The 18,143-nt window shown below is 37.3% G+C and overlaps 1 protein-coding gene across 1 annotated transcript; it reads right to left on the bottom strand.

The window, feature by feature from the left end:
* Nucleotides 1-16,300: 16,300 nt before the first annotated feature.
* LOC142177293 (uncharacterized) lies at nt 16,301-17,206 on the bottom strand. The gene is made up of 2 exons (XM_075245768.1): nt 16,835-17,206; nt 16,301-16,321 (listed from the first exon to the last, which is right to left on the bottom strand). The coding sequence occupies exons 1-2, from the start codon at nt 17,204-17,206 to the stop codon at nt 16,301-16,303; spliced, it is 393 nt and encodes a 130-aa protein (XP_075101869.1).
* Between the last annotated feature and the right edge of the window lie 937 nt (nt 17,207-18,143).

Here is an 18,143-nt window from a genome sequence, read left to right as displayed (position 1 = left end):
ACAACTTTACTGCCTCAATTTGCTTTACCGGAAGAGTTAACTCATTTAGCATGTTAGTTTGGAGATTAGATGATTCACCTTCATCTTTCTTCCTTTTAGGGACATATTGGAGCACATTAGTTACTTTCTTGCCATAAGACGCAATATCCCCTCTATAAAATTTATTCAAGTTAGGTAGCACCTCCTCAGTAACGGCTTTGGCTCTACCAGTAGTCACCTTAGCTCTTTTAGTTGTGGGCTCGTCATTATTTCTTTTCATGACATCATCAGCTTTTAGCTCCTTCATAATGCGGTTCTTCAAGTAGAACTTTGTATCGACGAAGTGTGACTCAGCCTCGGTGAATGGCTCATCATCAACAACTATCTTTTTCTCGACTTCACCCTCGTAGTATTTTAAACATTGATGGTAGGTAGATGGAACCAATTTATTCTCATGTATCCAAGGCCTTCCAAGCAAGACATTGTATGAAGTCTTTGCATCGATCACATGCAGCTATGCACTTGATTGTATATCTTCAATGGTGATTCCCAACCTGATCGCACCTATGGCTCTTTCCTCCCCTTGGTCGAATCCTTGAATCATCGCACGACTTTCCGAGAGTTCGTTCATAGGAATACCAAGTTCTTTCACAGTGCGAATTGGAAAGATGTTCAGTGAGGATCCTCCATCAACCAAAATCCGATTTACCCTTTTATTGCGCATATAGCAAACCAGATACAACGGGCGGTTATGAGGAGTGCCACCTAGTAGAAGATCGTCATTTGTGAACGTAACTTTTTCCTCACAAGTATTAACTTCTTAAGGAATGGTCTAGATGAGTTTTCCCGAAGATGGTGCCAATGGTAGGTCATCATTCTTTTCTTCCCCTTTGTCAGCATGGCAACAAGAGGCATCAATACCCACATAGGAAATCTTCGTACGTAACCAACTTGGTAGGAACTCCTCCAAGGTCACTAGATGTCGTGGCTTTTGAGGGTGGTGCACCTCCACTTTTGCTTTCTTCAAACGCCTAACTAGACTCTGTTTCCTTGGTCTTTTTACCATCATTTTTCTTGTTGGTTGTTCGATCGATTCTTTACATGGGCTCCATTTTTGGAGCCTACGACGAGTCACCAACGTCCAACCTTCATCATCATCAGGTTGATCAACTTCTACTTTGTTGTTCTCCAGTGATTCTTCATTTTTATTTTCTCTAAAACTACATAATTCATCTGGGCTGAATGAGTCAAATGTGATAGAGACTTGGTTTGCGCTTGCTTTCTCATCTTCAAGTACGATCTTCTTTTCACGAGTCAAGTCCATAACTTTGTCTTTGAATACAAAGCACTTCTCCAGAGGGTGGCTCACAAGTCGATGATATTTGCAGTAATTTGGGTCATTCGTTTTCCCAACTTCATTTGGCCGCTTCATCTCCGGAAGCTCAATAAGATTTAACTCGAGGAGTTCTTCAAAAATTGCTGGCACAATAGAATCCAGAAATGGGTACTCCTTCTCTTGTATTTCTTTTAGAGTCAACTTTCCACTTGGTTTATCTTGAAAAGAAGTGGATTTCGTACTCCGCTTCTTGCTCACCTTCGTTGTGAACTTCACAGGTGATGTGTTGACATTCATAGCTTCTTTGTTTTCAGACTTGAGTACAAACTTGCTCCATTTCTTAACTTATTACTTGTCATTCCATTTGCGAGGCTCATAGATAGGCAACCTTTCATTTTCAGCAGAGGCCATGCTCAATTCTATGTCATGGGCACGAGTTGCAAGTTCTTCAAATGTTCTAGGCTTGATACCTTTCAAGATGTAGCGCAGTCCCCAATGCTTGCCTTGGATGCACATTTCTATGCCAGAAGCTTCACTAAGTCTATCTTTGCAGTTGAGGCTTGCATTCCTCCAATGATTGATAAAGTCGATAACTGGTTCGCCCTTCCGTTGATGAGTATTTGTAAGTTTCACCATGATCATAGTGCGCCTTGTGCTATAAAAGCGATTGAGGAGCTCTTGCTCTAGTTGATCCCAGTTATCAATAGATCTCGCGTCGAGGTCTGTATACCAATCAAAAGCATTTCCTTTTAGCGAGCGGACAAACTGCTTAACAATGTAAATCTCCATAAGTCCTAACATTATTGCGCGTCTCAACGAAGTGTGCCACATGTTGTTTTGGGTTAACTTTACTATCAAACTGTTGAAACTTTGGAGGTTGATAGCCAGCAGGCATCTTCAACATATCAATCCTTGCAGTATACGGCTTTGCGTATGTAAGAGAGGACTTGGCAGCAACTTCATACTTATTTTTAATAGTTCCTTCAATGAACTCCTTTAGTTGATCGATTGGAATCATCCCTTCAGATGAGACAGGGATAGCCTTAGCGGATGCAACTTGTCTTGGGGGAGAATTACTCTCTGGAACCTCTGGGAGCTTGCGAGGTGCATGGGTGGATTCTTCTTCCATCAACATTCCCACCATGTCTATTAACTTGTCAATTCTAGCATCTTGATTTTGCATGTACTTGGTCAAGCCAGCGATTGCTTCCGTCACTTGCCAACTGCTCCTCCACATATGAAATGTTTGTCACCATGGCTTGCATGATTATTATGGACGATGGAGAGTAGCATGGATTGTCACATAAATTGATCCTTGATTGGCTCATGCTATGCGGTGTAAGTGGAGAGGATCCATCACTTGAAGCATCATTATCTTCCTTCACAGCAGAGTTCTTGGATCTGGAGAGGTCAAGCAGAGCAAGAGTTTTCTTAATCTTTTTAGCAACATCGCTTCCTCCTTCGGGTTTGTTTGTGGAAGATCTTGCTCCTTTTGAGGATGAAGATCCGAAAATAGGGGTTGATGCGGATGACACTTGGAGTGATTGTTGTCCTAAAGAGCTTGCCTTACTCCTTGTAGTTGGTTCAAAGCTTCCAAAGGTAACATTGAGAATGCTTTCTACATCAGCGTAGAACCTGGAATTAGCAGCCTTGGTGGAAGTTGATCTGGTGTTGATTTTCTTTGTAGCCATTTCGATGTTCTTATACTTTGGTGATTGAAAAGTTGAGATGAGAGGTAGAGATTGTCCCACTGGATGTGTCAGAAATTGTAGACAATAAATTTGCGTCAAGAAAATAATCGAGACCGAAAGATATTGCAACAATCGTATGTTAGGGATATATTAGATATGCCCTAAATCCAATCTCATATTTGATGATTTGAACATATTTTTGTAAATGTTATTTGATATAAAAATATATGGCATTTGATATTCGTTTATCATAGTTATTATTAATTGCTTGATTAATTTAATAAGGTCCTTGATTAAATTTTGAGACTTGTCATGATGATGAAGATCATGATAATGAGAATAAAGTCTCTTACAATTTAATCTAAATTTTATTCTTGATCGTAGGATTATTAATTTGGACATTAGTAATCTGGTTAGATCAATATTTATGTGAGCATTTTTATGGGATAAAGATTAGTTGATCTCATTAACTAAATAACATAAATAGATGATGCATATAGAGATATGATCATTGAACCGATTCATTGGATAATTCCTAATGGTTGGAATTACCATAAATTGTCAATAGGATATTCTCTTGAAGAATGTGATGTAAGAGTTTTCTTTGACCTGATATCATCATAGTAATTGACAAGTTATTTATTGTGCTTTGATACTAGACACCTATGGCCCTAGGGCGATAGTTGAAAGGATATTGGGTACGATTAAATACTTGTAGAATTATTGATTGATCAAGATAGAATCTGTCAACTCTTGATAATGAGTTTAAGCTCCATGTTGTCATAAATTATAACCGACTAAATTAAGACCTTGGCTAGGGCGATTGAATGAAAGAAGAAAAGAGTTTCTTAAATCATTCAATGGTCGATTATTTTTGACATGAACACATAGTCGGTCGCCTATTAGGATTTGACAGTTGAACCATATCCTAGGGTGACCCAGAGCTATAAAGACAGAAAGAATTAATACATTATTCTTCTACAGGTTCTTGAGAGTAAATTATATACTTCATGCTATCCGGTCGTTAAGGAGTGTTGCTAGACGCCACCCTTGATTAGTATATTGATGTGATCAATTTACTACCGTTTTAGTATTGAACCTATGGGGTCGCACACTAACGAGTGTCCTGATCTTTGCTAAAGGATTAATTACTTTATTATTTGATAATTAAATTAAAGAATTTAATTAGTCAAATAAATTTAGTTATTAGCCCAAATAAAATATTATTATATTCTTTGCTAGCACAGAGGATATAATTAATATTGTGGACAAGTTGAAGTTTTATATATATATATATATATATATATATATATATATATATATATATATATATATATATATATATATATATATATATATAAATTCCATAAATGAGTTGCATGTTTTTATTTTAAATTGTTGACTAATTTGTAGAATTGAATTCTATAAATGAGTTACATGTTTTTATTTTAAAATGTTGACTAATTTGTAGAATTCAATTTAGAATTGAATTCCATAAATGAGTTACATGTTTTTATTTTAAAATATTGACTAAGTTATAGAATTCAATTTAGAATTGAATTCCATAAATGAATTACATATTTTTATTTTAAAAAGTATGACTAAGTTGTAGAATTCAATTTAGAATTAAATTCCATAAATTAGTTACATATTTTTTAAATATTTACCATAAAGCATGTGATTTGTATTTTCCAATGAAAATTATGTGTATATATATATATATATATATATATATATATATATATATATATATATATATATATATATATATATATATATATATATATATATATATATATATATATATATATATATATATATATATATATATATATATATATATATATATATATATATATATATATATATATATATATATATATATATATATATATATATATATATATATATATATATATATATATATATATATATATATATATATATATATATATATATATATATATATATATATATTTCTTGTTCTTCTACTTTTGAGTTGAGATTTTTGAGAAAAATTTCAACACAATATTTTCATTCAATTTGTCCGTGGAATTTCATTGATCAAAGAGTTGATAGCAAGGATCAGTCTCGGTGTGGATACGCATAGCGTCTTCGCACTATCGAAGAAATTTAAAACGAGACTCTCTTCACCAGGTACGTCTTAGATCCGATCTTTGACATGCAAAATAAATTTTAAACACGAAAAGATCTTCCTAGGATTGTTATTGTCTTCCGCTGCGTGTAATGAATACCTCTATGCAATCCAACATCGTAGTATTTGATTTCGAGGAATTTGAGTGTCACAATCTCTATGATTCCTCTAATTCTTCTTTCCAATAGTAAATAAATCCACAGGCCTTTGAGCTTGATCTTGAATATGTAGTTGTTGCTACAAACGATGATCTTGAATTCAACTAGCACGAACTTTGATTTAAACTCGTACTCTTTGAATCTTGATTTGTTCCATCGTCCTTGAGCTTGAACTTGATTTGTTCTTCGTTCTTGAGCTTGAACTTGATTTGTTCTTCATTCTTGAGCTTGAACTTGATTTGTTCTTCGTTCTTGAGCTTGAACTTGAACTTGTGGAGGAATTTACAACGTTTGATCCACGAACTCTTTCTTGCTTCTTGTTATAACTTCTGGTGTCTTTTCTGAGTTATGAAGACCCTATTTATAGTTATGGAAGGGAAGAGTTATGATCAGAACAAACTCTTTGTGACCAATCAGATTAAAGAGTGACAAGGCCGCATTTGATTGGCCAGAACATGTCACTTGCACATGTGGAGCAGTTTCATTGGCCTTTTAATTTGACTTGACATGCCTTGTCATTTTTACACGTGGCATGATCTCATTGGCTCTTCTGTTTGAATTAGCGTGCCATGTCATTTGACACGTGACACCAAACTGGGCCTCTAGGAAGATGGCATATTGGGCCTAATGAAGTGGGCTCAACATTTGTAGCCCAACTAAATCGACTAGCCCAATGAATTAAGACTTATTTATTTAATGCATATATATTGGATTTATATAATTAATTCAATTATATTAGCCCATAATATTTATTTGGACTAATATATCTCGAATTTAAAATATAGTCCAAATTATTTTTATTGATTTAATTTTAATAAAATTTATATGCCTACAAACACAATCACAATCTTTAATTATTTTGCGAAAATATAGCAATCTATCGTTACTTGATAATCGTATTTTACGTGTCCAAGTTTACCTTAAGACGGTCAGATATCGACTAACTTTAAATTATAAAACCTTAATGATTTCGTTACTATATGAAAATAGAACTTACAGATTCATGAATGATTTCCAAATATGTATGCGTGCAATAACAAAATAAAATTGAATTAAGAAAAGGAATATTGGAATTTTGGAAAAGGAAACATGCGTTCAAATATTAGAAACCAACTATATATTTCATACAGAAGTAAAAATAACGTACTAAACTTCAATTAGGTACAACTCCTGCAATCAGATCTACATGACAGAACCTTAATCCTAATTTAAAGAAAGGGCAGAAATATAGGGAGAGATATGCCTTTGTTATATATTTTTCTTTTTTTAAAGAAAAGTATATTGATTGATCCTCAAATCAAAAAAAGAAATGAAAGGAAAAGTACTTACATTCACCCAAAGCAAACAGATTCATAAGAACAAAGCAAAGGAATACCAAACGAGGGGTCATGATGTTGAAGGTTAATTAGCAATGAAAATCAAACCAATACTAATTAAGGATAAGAAGATTATACAAACTAATAGTGTTGATAAGAGCGTAATTCGCTTGAATATTGTTGTGATTTCGAGTCAACTTCAGGATTTTATTTTATTATTTGCGTCCTCTTCAAGTTGAGAACTTCGTTAAATCAGGAAAATTTAGCCTCCAAGTCTTATTCAATTGTATTTGCCAATCTATATAAATATATAAAACAAGGGCTAAAAAAAAATATGTGGCACCTTCCTAAACCATCATTTATATTTATCTATTTTCTCCTTTTTTTTTTACAATGTTTCTTTTATTTTTATTCTACTAAATAGAACAAACAAAACGGTTTCGGTTAATACACACTCCAAAACACGCCTTTTCACATGCCGTCTAACTTCCACCAGAAAAGAGCCACCCTTGCGATTATCTATCTTCCTCGTTAAACGATCTCTCTCTTCATTCAAACTGATGACATGACTTTTCTCTCCGTTGTACAAAACTGATTTCTCACCTATCTCTTAATCCGACAGAAGACAATCAGCAAAGCCACACTTAATCTTCAACAGAGTAAGCACATAATATCAGCCGGCAGTACCTTCTCTCTCTTTGCTACTGCTTCTTCTTCCCCTTTTTCCCGTTTCCCTTTTCCATTTGATAGTTCTATCTATTTGCCTTTTCATGTTCCCATTGTTCTGATTACATTTGAAGATTTTATTCATTTTTTCTTTGTTGTGTAGTATTTTGCTTTTGGGGCTTTCTTTATTTCACAATTCATTGTTTTTCTGCTTGCAACTTTGCATGCAGTTCAAATTCGTCTAATTGAGTTGCTTAATAGGACCACTTATTGGTTGATTTTCGTGTTGATTTCCTCTTTTAGGTTTCAGCATTCACCCTCTATGATCAAGTTTCATTTATTTCCGTCAACGATTTTGAGCAAAGCTAATCTCACCCGTTTGTGTTGTATGATTTCAACTGCTCTTTAAATTTATTTAACTATTTTGGTGAAGCACTTCGCTTATTCGTTGTTATTGCGTTGATTATTCCCTCTTGTATTTTGATTATTCATAGTCTTATAGCAGAGATGTGGCAAAGTGCAGAACGAGGGATTACATAGGTCACTCTTGAAATTTATGGTTCATTTACAAATGAGGTACTGTATTTCTTTTGTCTTTTGATTTACTTATGTTGCAGTTGGGTCTAATTTATGAGGGGGAAAATGAAATTTGTACTTTTAAAGTAGATGTATTACAAGTATGTATCAACAACTTGCCATGATTTCATAGAGCTTGCTTCAAGAGGGTATTATGATATGTCAAATTCCAAGAGTCATCACGGTTTTTTCCCTCATATCCTTCTGATGTTGTCAATTTTATATGATTTTAGATCTTTATTTATACTATTTTTGGTAGGATTTTATTGTTTGGGTTGGAGATCCAACCGGTGCGGGAAGAGCTGGAGAATAATCTATTTATGGCTATGTTGTGGTCTAAATGACTTTGTGACTACTTTTAGCAACACCAGTTAAAACTGCTGGTGAAAATTAATTTCCCTCGTGCTAAATTTCATAGCAATTCATGTCCTTTGAACGCTGACTTGCTAGAGCGTGTTACGATTTTGTTTTAGATTTTTCTTCTACTGTAGGTCTTCAATGAAGCTGCTAAAGAATTTAGCCCAAAAAAAAGTTGTGTTGATAATGTCTCCCTTTCTTCCTCTTCTTTCTCCCAGGTAACACATACTTCAATTACAAGCGTTACTTGTGTAATGCTTTTATAGAATTTAGATCCTTAATCAGTATGCTTCTTATTGTAAATTTGTAGGGCTAAGCGAGCGTGTTTAGCATTCCTAAATTTGAGGACTCAAGTTCGGAGAAATACCAATTCCATTTGCTATACACAAATGGGCTACATGGAATCCCATTCTCCTTTGGTCATTCCTACATAGCCATAAAGAGTAGGAAAGCAAGAAAGATAGAAATTTCTATTATGATAGCAATTTTGATTAAAGATATTGAACTGGTACTTGTGCATTTGTATCACTTCCTTTTTTTCATGAAAACCTTTTACTACATTGTATAGAGAAATTTTTTATGAAGCTTTTAGGGAAAACGACTTTTTGTTGTTAGAAGGCAAATTTGTAGTTATCGGCATCAAGTGTCGTCCTCATAGGTACCCAAAGATAGAGTACTATGTTATGTTGGCAGCGGTCGAAGTCCACCATTATAATGGAAGTGAATTTATCTTCTTATATATGTGCTTTTAGATATCTAAACTATGTTTTATGTCATGCCGGTTTTTACGTATGGCAAGAGTTGGTGTAAGAGAACTGATGCATCTTTTTTTTTTTTTTAGCATGATGCATCTTCTTACTATTGTATCTCATACCTAATTTTGAATTAATCTGTCTAATACCTTTCACCTGAAATAGTATTTGTAACATATTTTTATTGTCATTTTCAGTTGTTCATTGTGGAGCAATGTGTCAACGGATTGCACGAGAAAATATGTTTTCGAAGTAATTGACTGCATTGGAGAAGAGAAGGACGGGTTTCTTCTAAAAGAGCTCATCAGAACTCATAATTCTCAAAAACATTATTTATATTAGATACAAGTACTTTTTGTGTGTGATACAAGTACTCAATGAAGGTGCAACAAGTTACTTCAGATGATACTTTATCTGTATGAGTAGTCCTAATTAATTGAGTTATGTTGGTGTGAGATAGTATGAAATGTTGGCCATCGGGACCCTTACTAACTTATGATGTGATGCAATTTGTAATTTCTTCTATCTAATTTGTATTTCTATATCAGCTTGGATGTAATTATGGCATCGTAACTAAAAAAATCATTTTTTCCTCTTAACAAAAATGTCTTGGTCTCTTAGTTGATTGACATTCCTTGGGAAAGCTAAATGCATTATCGCGATAGGCTAACACAATCCGATTCATTGCATCACTGAGTGTTTCTAATTACTACTATATAATATTTCAAATTTTAGGAATGAGCATATCTGCACAATCATCTCAATATTAGAGTAGGCGGCGGACTTTGAGCAAGGTGGGGAGTTCTTGGAGGGAGGGAGCCGAGGGTCTATCGGAAACAACCTCTCTACCTCAGGGTAGGGGTAAGTTTTGCGTACACACTACCCTCTTCATACCCCACTAATAGGATTATACTGGGTTGTTGTTGTTGTTGTTGTTGTTGTTATTGTTGTATAATACATGTAAGCATTCACTTCATATTCTGCGTTTGTATTACTTTTATTGAACAAGATTATATTTTTCACATTAAAGTCACAAAGAAGCACTTAGTTCTTCCGGAGTTCCAGAGAGCTAGACATATCTATGGCACTTCTTAAGCTAATGAAATTAGTTGCTTTGTTGTCTGTGATTTGCCAAAAGAGTGGTATAATGTAGGTCATTAACAAAAGAGTAGGCTTTTGTTTCTAAGAAAATTATTAGAACAGGTATATACATTGTAGTGTGCCAGCCTTCAATTTCCCAAGCTAATAGACATGTACTGATTACATTCGTAATTGATTAAGGAATGCTTCAAAAAATATAGTTGTAAAAAAATCTGTTTTAACTTCTCAAAATTTTATTTAATTTAGAAAATAATTGTTTGATATTACTAATGTTCTTTAACGAGCGTGCGAAGCACGGTAAATTCACTAGTTATGTATAATAGCACGATATTATTATTATTATTATTATTAGTTCTTTTAATTGATGTCAGTTGACCCTTGTTACTTTTATTTGTCGTTTGTTGACCCGGCCATTTGGATTTAACAAACCAATATACCCAAATTCGGTCTTTCAAATTTTGTTGCATAGTTACATAACTGAACGAGCTAACTAAACCGGGTTAACAAGACCTGCAATATCTAGGAGTCATTTGCTTCGTAGACAAAATTATGCTGGAATTATAATGCAATGATTGTAAAATTAGAATAATAATCCTTGTTATGCGCACATACTTTTCTTGACGAATGTTTAATTCACGATAATCAGATATATGGTGTATAATAATATATAAAAACACATAGTTAAGTTTAAGTTTGATAACGTTACCTTTATACTTTTACCCTTATACTTAAAGCAAATAAGAAGGAAAAAGAAAACAGAGCTAGTCAAGGCTATGTTAGTCTGTTAGGTGTTTTATCCGAGTATTGCTAATACTAAAGTCCCATATTGAATCCTGTTTATCCGTAAAACGGTACAGTTAAATTTGTTACGTGGTTTATAAACAAGCGAATCGATTTGATCCAAAAATAATAAAGAAACAAGATTAAAAATAAGACTTAGCAATTGAAATTGAAGAAGAAGACAAGCCTAGCTCCAAGCTCAATATCTCCGATGACCGAAATGAAAGCAATGTAAAAGAAAAAATTAAGTTGTTTAATTGAGAGCGAAAGTGAAATATAGCATATGCTTTGCCAAGAATTTTGTGTGTTATAATGGCTGTTGAGCCTGCTATTTATAGTTATGCCTAGGGAAATAAGATTCTAGGATCAAGCCTCACTTAAATGATAATAAAGGGTGCATTAGTGAATATGTAATGGCAGGCCTTGAATGAAAATATTCTCTGCAAAGGTCGCTCATTTAATACGAGAGAATATTCCCTTATTGAATGCTATCCGATGGCAAATACTCGATCTGCTCCCGTTGATTATGCTTCCTTCGGGATTTCCCCGATGACAATCGCAGTTGTCGTATCCGATACTGATTGTTACTTGACTTGTCTTTTATCTGTTTTTGGTTCCACGTGTCATGCTATCATTTGACCATTTATTATGAATCAATTTTATTCAATACAAATAGCCCCCCCGCTTTCTTTGTGTCACCGGGAAGTTGGTGAAGATTCTTTTCTTGGTGGAAAAATTCTTGAATAGTTTCTGACGCTTGAAAGGGCACACGCTTTCTCGCATTTAATATCTGCGAACACGTGTTGTCCCACAATTCAGCAAATATATTTGCCGGTTTTCGAGGTAATCATGACCGCGATTTTTACCGTCTATATCTACACATCTACTCATCATTTGACCTCTTTACTTCCAAAGTTTTAGTTTTCATAAATCCTTCTTCTTCTCTGCTTTAACTCTGCATTTGCTTAGAAAGTTTTTCATCTTCTTCAACATTCCTAGCACAAAAATTTACTGCTTCTTTATTATCATGGCTTCTTCTACTGCATTCTTTAAAAACTCTGGCCTTCTCTTCGGTGAATGCCCAAAGAAAAATAAGGACGCTGAGGCCGATTCCGAACCTCCTAATGTAAATACCATCATACCCAAACACCTTAGTACTGCTAACGACTTCCAAGAGAAGGCCCCTTTTGCGTCTTTGCGGACTTGGGCTACTAGCAAGTACCCCTCCTCCATTCTCCCTTCTAGTATCCCTACTGTGAAGGAGGACTGTAACTGCCATGATATTGACATCCTCGCTCCGGATATAATAGAGCGAGTTACCTTTACCAAGGAAGGTTTTATGTATGTCTATACGTATCCCTTTACTTTGGGTCCATTCTCTCTAGGATCGAATAAAGAACTTGACCCCATAATTTTAGAGTTTTGCCACCGGTACCAGGTCTTCTTGGCATAAGTAGGCCCATTTATATAGCGAACGGTGGCATGCCTACGCCAGCTGTGCATAGAGAGCGGAGAAACCCTAACCTTTTCCCATATTATGAACCTCTACTCCCCCAAAGGTTTTCGTGGGGAAGTAAATAAACTTCAGCAAATGTGGCAATCACGCTCTTCTCACCAGCGTGGATTATGACAATGATCGTGGGTGACTAGAGCGATTTGTTATCATCGCTACCAGGGACATCATCCCGGCCGCAACTCCGCCTTTTCCTGAGTTGTGGAACCGCTTTCGTAAGTTTTCGATTTATTCATTTCCTTATGAAAAAATTATTTTTCGAAGTTACTAATTTTCCTGTTTCTTTTATTCCAGCTACCCGATGGGAACCAACACGGGTGCAAGGCCTGGACTAGTGGGTTCAGAAGATTCTGGAAATCACAATACTAGAATCCCATCGGTGTAAGGAAATGACCCTCAAATACGAGTGGAAGGCCAAAAATCATGGTAAACCGAGTCCTTCTTCCTTTTGTCTTTACACGAACATAGGTAATTTTTATGGAAAAGTTTCTAACTCCGTCTTTTGCTTGATTCAGGACTTCCGCAAGGTGTCACCTGCCCGGAGGTCGATAATTTAACTGACCTCAAGGAGTCCAGGAGGGTAATACAAGTGCCCTTGCCCGAAGCAGTGCCCGCGGATCTGCTTCTGGTAAAGGTGCTTCCTCTCGGAGTCCCCAGCCAGAGAACAAACAACCAAAAAGGCGACGTTCTTCCTAGGTTGGGTCTCAAAATAAGAAAATAAAGAAAACAACGATCGAGCCGGCCATAGTGATTGTTGTAGAGGACCGGGAAGCCAGTGATGAAGTGGATCCCCTTCAACGGAAAAGAATATCTTCGTCTGCTCAACCGGATGCTTAGCCGTGAGAGCTTCAAAACCCGTACGCAGAAGAGATCCAAGTGCTCTAGGGCGAGATGGAATTGGTAGATAATGCCAATTCTCGCTTTCGAACCCCCATTATTGTCTCTAGTCCGAGGAGTACGGACCCCGGGCCTCTTCTGCCTTCAGCCACTGGCAAACAATAATTAGCGCTGCTCCTGCCGCAACTGCTTCTCATCTTTCTATGCCAACAACTTCACGCCCCTCAACACCATTTGTACCTTCGCCACCAGCACCAGCTGCATCTCCTCCACCGTCAATATACATTCGAGAAAGGGGTGCTTCTCCTCCCCGGTCTCCCCACCATAGGAATTTGGGGCACAATTACTCACCCCTTCCTTAGATCCTCGAGGGATGAGAAGTGCTACTCTTTTAGTTTCGAATGAGTGTCACATGTAGTCCAAGCCAGTAGAGCTTGCGAACTACCTGCAGATGCGGCTTTAGAAAAATATCAGAAGAAAATGCGCTTTCTTTTGGGGGGAATGCTTGTTTAACAATGCCACGCACAGCGCGGCAGCAGTACCGTACTTGTTTCCTTACAACCTTTTTTCCATTTATCTATTGCAATAGGATTTCTAACCTTGATAATCTTCTTATAGGCCAATTTTCTCGCTTCCGAAGGACTACATGAGTTGATCCTCGATAAGCAAGGACTCGCTTCCGAGCAGGATCGACTATTGGCCGAAAGGAACCAACTTGCTGCGCGCCTCCAGGTGTTGGAGGCAAAAGCTGCTGAGGTGGGCGAGCGTGAGGCCCAGTTGCAGCAAAGCGAACAAGAGATGATGGCCCACATCCAATAAGTCACTCAATTACATGAACAACTTCAAGAGGATAAGGTTAAGTGGGCCGAGCTTCACGACGTTGTGCTCGCTGCTACCAAGCGTGAGTCTACCTTTGCAGAGCTAATAAATAATTTGAAGGCAGACTTAAGCTCCAAAACCGAGGAGGCCAATGCTGTTGAGGAGAGAAGGGCCCGAATGGAGGAGAGGCTAAATAAGTCGATGAACCAAAACCGACTCCATTCGGCTACGAGTGTTGAGCTCAATTCTCGCCTCAATGCTCTGAGATCCTAGAGGGACGGACGGCCTCTAGGCCGAAATTGAAAAGCTTCAAGCAAAGATCCAGAACCAAGAGGATTCCCTCATATTTGAGAATACTTATGCAATATATCATGTGCGGAGGAAGACCTTGGAGGAGGACAAAGAGGGCATTGCTAACATAGATGATTGTATTGCCCAAGCCCGAGAACTGGAGTTGTCCGCTCGAGAATGCCTTCCCGCTGCTGCAACTGATTATTCAAGTATTGGTTCTGAGTATTTGGGGACCGAAGGGTATATTGAAGAAGATGAGGATGAAGGCCAAGAACCAGCAGCTGATCTGCCTCCCTCCACCGAGGGAGACGTAGATCCCTCTCTCCCGTCGGGATTCGACAGCGATAATGCTTAGAATCTTTCTTCTTCTTTTTTTCTTTTTTGTACTTTGTAATTATGCCAATCTTTTCTTCGAGTTTGGTACTTAGATAAATAAAGAAGATTTTTTCTTAAGTGTTATGCAAAATACATTCCTTTTGCGTTGAATTTGTTAAAGCTTCGGGTATACTTTTATCCGATAGCCTTTGATTTCTGGGAATAAATTCTTCCGGAATCAACCATTTACTATGAGGGTTTCATAAGATAGGGCGCTCTTATGTTTACGATGCTCTTGAAGAGGATGTCTCATGTTTATTCTGTCACAAGCATTTGAAATATTTGTCAACTTTCAAATGATAAAATCAACACATCGTTTGGACAAGAAATAAGATAAAATAAAAGGACTTTATTTTATTCCTTCTATATTTAAAAGTAAATAAGCATTCATTTGCTAAAGTAAAAATGAAACTGTCAATACATGTGGCTAACTTGTACAACTTATCTCTACGGGGCTGGTCATGCAGTCTCCGGTCCTGATGAGGCATTAATGTTCTAGTTCTAGCAATCCCCGATTTTCCTAGCATTCTCATTGTCGTATCTTACATTATCCCCTCAATGTTGGAGTGCGAAGTATGCGAATTAGAATACTGGAAGTCTTGCTTCGTTGGTGGAAACAACTTGTGAATGGTTAAATAGTCTTTGGTTCGATGGCAAGCTTTGCTTCCCATTAACAATTTGCCATCGAGCCAAAGATTATTTAACTATCCCTATAGTGGTTTAACATTGATGTGAAGACTTTAATGTTTTGTCATTTAAAGGTCTTATCCTTGCCGATGACGCTCCTTTCGTAGTATGTTTTCACTTGCTGCCTCGTTAAAAACCTTGCCAGAAAAAACTAATTAGGACACAAACTGGTCGAAGAAAAAAAGAGTGAAGCACATACTTTCAGTATTGATAGGATCCATCAGCAGTATTACCTTTCGAGGTGAGTCACATTCTAATTGCTAGACAGTTTGACTCCATCTTGATTTTTTCAACTCGTACGACCCTTTAACGGTAACAGCTTTCCAGCGTTGATTTCCCGAGTGCTATGAGTCACCTTGCTCAAAATCAAATCTCCTACTTTGAAGTAGTGAATATTGTCTCTACGATTATAATATCTTTCCATCCTTTGACTTTGAGATGCCATCCATACGTACGCCAAATCCCTGCGTTCGTTTAGTAAGTTCAGCCTTACCAACAACGCTTAATTGTTTGCTTCTTCGTTCGCTCGGGAGAGCTTTAAATTTAGTTCCCCTACTTCCACTGGTATCAAAGATTCCGTGCCATATATGAGAGAGAAAGGTATTTCTCCCGTGCTCGATTTTGCCGTTGTCCGGTATGCCCATAGCACCCCTAGTAACTCTTCGGTCCATTTAACTTTAGTAGCTTCTAACCTTCTTTTGAGGTTTTGGACAATCACCTTATTGGTTGATTTTGCCTATCTGTTAGCACTCGGATGGTACAGTAAGGATGTAATCCTCTTGATTTTTAAATCTTCTAGAAATTTTGTGACTTTTGAGCCTATGAACTGTGGTCCGTTGTCGCATGCAATCTCCTTCAATATTCCGAATCGGCAAATTATGTGGTCCCGTAGGAATTCGACCACTTCACGCTCACCGATCTTTGGTAAGGACCTGCTTAAACCCATTTAGTGAAATAGTCAATTAAAATTAAAAGGAATCTTACCTTTTCGGGTCCCGGTGGTAGTGGACCAATAATGTTCATCCCTCATTTCATGAATGGCCATGGGGATAGTACTGAATGCAAGAGTTCTACCGGTTGGTGTATCAAATATGCATAGCTTTGACATTTTTCGCATTTCTGAATGAACGTCTTTGCATCTTGTTCCAGGCGGGGCCAATAGTATCCTTCCCTAACAAGCTTTAGAACCAACAAATCTGCACTGGCATGGTTCTCACAAATTCCTTCATGGACTTCTCTTATTACGTATTCCGCCTCTGAATCTCCTAGACATCGGGCCATTGGACCTTGGTATGATCTTCTATATAATTGCCCATCCACGAGGCAATAACGAGCCGCCTTGGTGCGTAGTGCCCGGGACACATTCGGGTGTTCGGGTAGTTTGCAATGCCGAAGATATCGATGAACTCATTCCTCCAGTCCCAGACTAGGTTGGTTGAATTGACCTTGCAGTAACCATCCACATCCAATACCGAGTGTAGAAGTTGAACGACAGTTTCAGAATCAGATCCTTTCATCTTCGTAGATGACCCCAATTTGGCTAATGCATCTGCTTCCACGTTTTCTTCCCTCAGGATATGTATTATCGACCATTCCCTGAATCGTGCAAGCAATGCTTGAACCTTGCTTACATACTGTTGCATGCGTTCTTCATTTGTGTCAAAAATCCCGTACACTTGATTTACTACCAGCTGGGAATCGCATTTTACCTCGATGACCTTAGAGCCAAGTCCCCGTGCTAGTTTAAGTTCTACAATCAAAGCCTCATACTCGACTTCATTGGTAGTTAATGGAACAGTTTTAATGACCTGCCTCATGATTTCTCCCGAGGGCATAACTAGAACTATCCCGAGGCCAAACCCCTTCACTTTAGAAGCTCTATCTGTAAACAAGGTCCAGAGTCCTTATGTCATTTCCGATACCAACACTGCTTCCTTAGCAGCTAAGGGCATTAACCAGGGACTGAAATTGATCACAAAGTCGGCCAAAACTTGCGACTTAATCGCAGTCCTAGGTTTGTAATCAATATCGAACTCACTAATTTTGACTTCCCATTTAGCCAAATGACCTGACAATTTAGGTTTGTGAAGGACATTCCTTAAGGTAAAGGTTGTCACAACAGCTATCGGGTGGGACAGAAAATAAGGCCTAAGCTTTCGAGAGGTGACTAAGAGAGCTAAGGCCAGCTTGTTGAGGTGCGGATAACAAGTCTCTGCTCCCAATTATATTATACTAACATAATGAGCAGGAAACTGCGTACCTTCTTCTTCTCGGACTAAAACGGCACTTACCGCTACTTTCGAGACCGCTAAATATATTAGAAACTGCTCACCTTTCCCCGATTTTGACAGTAACGGGGGGCTTGATAGGTACCATTTTAAGTCTTTCAAGCCTTGTTGGCATTACGGAGTCCATTGGAAATTGTTCTTCTTTTTTAGAAGCGACGATATTTTTCTGAGGATCTCGAGATGAACCTGCTTAAGGCTGCTAACCTACCGGTTAGTCTCTGCACCTCTTTCACGCTCGTCAGTTGGTCTGAGATATCTTCGAAGGCTTTGATTTTGTTGGGACTTACCTCGATCCCTCTTTGCGAGACCAGAAACCGCAAGAATGTTCCAGAACTAACATCGAACGCAAATTTTTTCAGGTTAAGTTTCATGTTATGCTTCCTTAAGATATCGAAGATTTCCTGGAGGTGTTTCAAATGATCTACTCCCGTATGGAACCGATATTGAGTAATTAGGTTACCTCTTA

This window comes from Nicotiana tabacum, chromosome 23 (assembly GCF_000715075.1).
Source record: "Nicotiana tabacum cultivar K326 chromosome 23, ASM71507v2, whole genome shotgun sequence".
Lineage (NCBI taxonomy): Eukaryota > Viridiplantae > Streptophyta > Magnoliopsida > Solanales > Solanaceae > Nicotiana > Nicotiana tabacum.
Note: the sequence above shows the minus strand (reverse complement) of the source record. Positions and strands in the feature narration are given on the sequence as shown.

Bases quoted from the DNA above. Each gene is read 5' to 3' on its own strand.
- LOC142177293 (XM_075245768.1), bottom strand. From the start codon at position 17,206: ATGAGGCAGGTCATTAAAACTGTTCCATTAACTACCAATGAAGTCGAG. The intron at 16,322-16,834 runs GTCAATTCAACC...GGGTTTAAGCAG, and splicing joins ATGTGGATGGTTACTGCAAG to GTCCTTACCAAAGATCGGTG.